The 5,115-nt window shown below is 42.5% G+C and overlaps 1 protein-coding gene across 2 annotated transcripts; it reads right to left on the reverse strand.

Moving 5' to 3' along the window:
- Positions 1-282: 282 nt before the first annotated feature.
- LOC136587592 (protein kinase C delta type-like) lies at positions 283-1,439 on the reverse strand. Of its 2 annotated transcripts, XM_066586277.1 has the most exons (4): positions 1,381-1,439; positions 1,119-1,257; positions 496-624; positions 283-365 (listed from the first exon to the last, which is right to left on the reverse strand). In XM_066586277.1, exons 1-4 carry the CDS (start codon positions 1,425-1,427, stop codon positions 360-362), a joined length of 321 nt encoding a protein of 106 aa, XP_066442374.1. In that variant the 5' UTR covers positions 1,428-1,439; the 3' UTR covers positions 283-359. The 2 variants fall into 2 exon arrangements, 1 of the variants encoding a protein (XP_066442374.1); XR_010787472.1 differs by lacking the exons at positions 1,119-1,257; positions 1,381-1,439 and adding an exon at positions 724-794.
- Positions 1,440-5,115: the final 3,676 nt, after the last annotated feature.

The raw sequence follows: 5,115 nt of genomic DNA on the forward strand, positions 1-5,115 counted from the left end.
CTCACAACTTTCTTCTGTCATTGTCACCACATTGTAGTTGAGACATTCAGAAGGTTCCATACCAAGTAAGGTTGATAGAACTCTTTCAGTTTCAACCTATAATTAGTAATATGGCGATCGGAATAAATCCCGAGATGTTTGGTGTTATGATCCACGTTGATGTTAAGTGGGGGGAGTTTGATGGTTCTGTTATTCCGATTTTTAGAACAGTCCAGTTGTTAGAGTTGTATCATCCACTTGATGGAAATGGACTGTTCTAGATGTTAAGTAGTGGATGATTTATAAGATGGTAAATATAATTGATGTAGAAAGGCTCATTCCCGGATGATATGGGAATGTGGCTGGATTGTATGAGCCAATTACTCCTGTAAGAACACAAAAATACATGTCTGAGATTCTGCTCTTCACAGATATACATATAATAAGGGGTCTAGTGTGAATGTGTTACACATCAATGATAACACTCTAATGGATGTCACTGGGCGTTATACTTACAAAGTCCCATTGGAATGGTGGGCAGGAACTGCCTGTCTCTACATCATCCCAGTCAATAGAGTAGAAGAACGGGTGGGATCTGATGGAAGATGTTATCGGCAACCGGTCACAAGGAGTCTTGCAGAGGAGCTGGAAAATAAGAGAAGCCATTAGCCATTATATTATGTATTAGGTTGTAGTACAATAACTTCTATTCCTCTCAATCATCCTTCATTTGATGCTACTCACCCCGTCGATTATACTGATAGCATTCGGGCACATTCCCTCTAGATAAAAAGGTTCATCCTCCTGCAGTGATGTATAATAATCCTCCATTGTGCCTTCACCATAGAATGGTTGATCTCCTATGCTCATCATGTATAAGATGACACCCAAAGAGAAGGAGTCTACCAGGTGGTTGTAGCTGTCACCGTTCATCACCTGTTAAAATATCAATGGGAAGATCAGCTGAGTATACTGGTGAAGGGATTTACATACAGAGGCTATGAGGACAGGTCTGTGATTAGGTTAGGGTAGATAGCGATTCCTTGGGTGATGATGGAAGTTAACACACTGGAAGCCATAAGTAACAGGTTATTACTCAGTCCTACTGTATACACCAATCAGACAGGAACGTTCCTTACCTCTGGGGCGGTGTAACCTTTAGTGCCTAAAAAGTCATTCATCGTGTCCTCCCCAAACACATTAATCGCAGCTAATCCATAATCAGCGATCTTAATGTGCCCGCTGTCACTGAGGAGTATATTTTGGGGCTTCAGGTCACTGTAGAAAGAAAGAAGAGACATTTATTATGATGGATGGTTCATGAAAAGAACCACATAGAATAGATATGTAAGAAGACAACTTAGTGATACAGAATTTATATATGAGGATATAACTAATTACCGATGTACTACGCCATGATCATGTAGGAATTGGATGCCGCAGACCATCTCTGCTGCAAACGGTCTGTGGAGAAGAAAATAGGGGATTGGTTAGTGACTCCATACATAATCCTAGAGATCATCAGAAGATATACAGACATGCCCTGTTCATGTTTAAACCCCCTCCTGTTGTCATTGTCCCTTGCTCCAGGACCACAATGTACATGCAGCAGCTTATAGGATTCAGCTGTAAGATATTTACCTTGTTGTTTGATAGTCAAACGGCATCCATTCCATCATCAGATGGTGCAGGTCTCCTCTGGCCATGTAGTCCATAGCAATTATATAATGATGTTTCTTCTCTGTAAATGCCCGCAATGATATTAAGAAGGGGCTCCCAGCGGCAATGGTCAGAGCGTCCAGCTCGGTATAGATTTTATCACCGGTGCGGCTCTTACTCATAATCTTAATGGCCAGCAGTTCTTCACTAACCGGATCAGATGCCAAGACCACCTGGAGGAGAATCACAACAGATCAGAACAAGGAGAATTTTGGGGAAAGAAAGTGATTTATTATGAAAATAAGTCTAATTTTTAGAAGAAGTTTAAATCTTTGGCCACTTACTTTTCCAAATGTCCCCGCTCCAAGCTTTCTATGGAATGTGAGGTGATCCAGGTCAATGGATGTTACTGTATTGACCTGTTCTCTGGGGGGTGGAGTCCGGCTACTGGCATTACCAAGGTGTTCAACTGGTATCACGGCTGGGTTAAGGCTTTCATCTGTTGGGAAGAGAAAAGATTCAATATTAACTAGAACTGTAAAATCTATATTTTAAATGAGATTTAACTTAATTAAAAAAGTCTAATATTTGGGATCTAATTTATTAGAACTAATAGAACAATTGCCCTTGTTGCCCACCATAGTGACCAATCAGAGCTCAGATTCCATTTCTTGAAATTCCGTGGAACAATGAAAGCTGCATTATGATCGGTTGCTATGGGCAACAAGAACAGTTTTTCCATTAGACAGTTTGGAGAAATCAGGCCTACAAATAATTAGCAGTAAAATCCCGCCTATCCCCTACAGTTTAACCATAGTGAACTATTCCCAGCTTACCTGGTGCTTCTTCCTCCAATGATCTATTGGGTGTGGAGTCACTGTACTTGATTTTCTTGGACTCTTTAAAGGAGATGGTTATAGCCGATGACCGGGACCTTTTTAGAGCACCATTTCCATTCTCTATGGGTCTGGCGTAGTTGAGACGCCTTCTACGTTGGACAACCCAGTCTCTGTTGTTTCTCATCCTGTTCTGGGCTGCCTCTCTCTGTGGATTTGGGCTCTCTTCGCTCTCCCATCCAGAGAATGGGACGCTTGCAGGTGTTTCTTGCAGAGCCTCTTCCAACTCCAGCTCTGTGCTGACGATGTTCCTCAGCTTTATGAGGATGGCATCTTTATTCATCCTTCTTATTTCCGGGGCCAGTTCTCCAATTTTCTTCATGGAGTCATGAATGGCCTTCTGGAGTTCTGCAGCAGATTCTGCAGAATTAGCACTCATGAGATTCTCCATATTTCGTTTTTGTGTATGGATCTCATGTCTCATGCTCGATCTTCTTTTCTCCAGATTTTGTCTTTTAGACATTATTTCTGGAGCGGCATTATCCATATCCGGAGGCTGGGTGTCATTTTGCCCTAAAACGAATATGGGTAGCTGCTCTTCGATAATCCCTCTCCTCTGTATCAGAACCTGATCTCTTTTGGCTCTTCTACTTTTCTCCATCATAAAAATCACTTTTTGCTTTGTGTATCACGATACGCAAAGGGGGCCGCCTTACAGTCGGAAGTCTGTAAGGCAGTGATTTTCTTCAAGGCAGGACAGTGGGATATAGAAGGTGATGATGTCATCAAATCAATTGTGACATGTTTCATATGGAATCTCACTGTAGTAGAGTTCAGCAAGTTGCCAGGACAAAATTCATACAGTGAGATCATAATATTGGTGTTCTACAAGCACCATCATCAAGTAGTGTGAAATATATTATCATTTCTGTGTATAAAAACCAGAGATGGAGTGTAAAGTTTTCTATTGTTTCATGAATGTCAGCAGTCAAATTCCTGTAATGCAACATCTTCCAATTCTCCAAATTATATAATCCATTCCTGTAGATGTACATACTGTACAAAGCATACATACACACCTATACATACAGTATGACAACCCATGGTGGTTCTTAAAGGCCATGATGTGATAAGTCTGCTGGCATTGATGCGCTGATACTGTAGGGGTAGCACCTATGGCTCCATTGGCTATTGCATTGGCTCCTCCTGGAGAGGCTCCTGAGTTTCAGAAGGTCCACCACGGACTATGAAGATTCACAGGGCCCAGTAATTGTCGGATTATGAGAGAAGCTTCTATATACTCTGTGTGACAATTTTTCTTGCTTGGTGGATTATTCATATTCCTGGGTTACCATGTGCCAGATTAACGGCCTTTTACTGTATTTACAAATAAATTAAATAATCGTTTCTTAACTCCTCAATGACTGGCTCATTTTAGGCCCAAATAACTAACTAATTGTTCATTTTTGTATAGTTACATTCCTAGAGCCATACACTTTTTATTTCCCCATCAGCACAGCCATATGATGGCTTGTTTTATGCAGGATAAATTGTCATTTTAATGGCATAATCTTGGTGTACATTTACAACAGATGGTTTAACTTTTAATAATTTTTTTTATATCTTTATATCTCTAATTTTTTTTATATCACCAACCAAACCGTCCAGTATATGGATATACCGTGCCTGTGTACATACATGTATGGCTCCAAATAAAAGCCATTACACTAAATTAGAATTTTTTTTGTACATTATATGGTACATTAAATAGAAACATTGAAAAATATATCTTGTTTATCTATCTACGTTGATGGATGAATAAAAAAAGCGTTATGATTTTTTAAAAGGGTGGAGGAAAAAAATTGAGAATGGATAAAATAAAATGTTGCCTCCTTAAGGCAATTAAAGGGGTTATATGGGACTAGACCAGTGGACCAGAGGCTGCACGTAGAGCCCTCCCTACTGGCACGCGCCGCCATTGCCGCTCATCACTAGTGAATACCGGCAGGGGCCGCGGCTCCCCTGCTTGTAGTCACTTACAGCGCTGATAGCCGCGGCAATCCTGGCGCACACTGCAACGTCAGTGTGCATCCAGGATCCTCCTTCCCTGAGGTTTCCTCTCAGATTCCACGAGAGCAGGGGGAGGAGACGTCCGGCAGCACACTGATATAGTGTGTGCCGGGATCATCGCCGAGCTGAAGAGGAGCGGAGCTTCCAGGAGGGGGAGGAGAGGGTAAGTATGTGAGTCTCGATTGGGGGGCCGCTGTATTGTGTCACTAATGTGCTGGAGGCCGCTGTGGGGTCTCACTAATACGCTGGGGGCTGCTGTGAGGGAATCAGTATTACACTGGTGGTCGCTGTAGATTCTCACTATTACACTGTGGGCCGCCGTGAGGTGTCACTAATACATTGGGGAGGCTGTGGGGTGTCACTAATGCACTGGGGGCCGCTATGGAGTCTCACTAATACACTGGGGACACTGTGCTGTGACAGTCATACACTGGGGGCCGCTGTGTGGTCTCACTATTACACTAGGGGCCTCTCTGGGGTGTCAATAATACACTAGGGGCCACTGTGCATTGTCACTAATACACTGGGGGCGCTGTGGGGTCTCACTATTACACTAGGGGCCTCTCTGGGG

This window comes from Eleutherodactylus coqui, chromosome 13 (genome assembly GCF_035609145.1).
Source record: "Eleutherodactylus coqui strain aEleCoq1 chromosome 13, aEleCoq1.hap1, whole genome shotgun sequence".
Classification (NCBI taxonomy): domain Eukaryota; kingdom Metazoa; phylum Chordata; class Amphibia; order Anura; family Eleutherodactylidae; genus Eleutherodactylus; species Eleutherodactylus coqui.

Bases quoted from the DNA above. Each gene is read 5' to 3' on its own strand.
- LOC136587592 (XM_066586277.1), bottom strand. From the start codon at position 1,427: ATGGTCTGCGGCATCCAATTCCTACATGATCATGGCGTAGTACATCG. The intron at 1,258-1,380 runs GTAATTAGTTAT...TTCTTTCTACAG, and splicing joins GATCATGGCGTAGTACATCG to TGACCTGAAGCCCCAAAATA. The intron at 625-1,118 runs GTAAGGAACGTT...CTTATTTTCCAG, and splicing joins AAGGTTACACCGCCCCAGAG to CTCCTCTGCAAGACTCCTTG.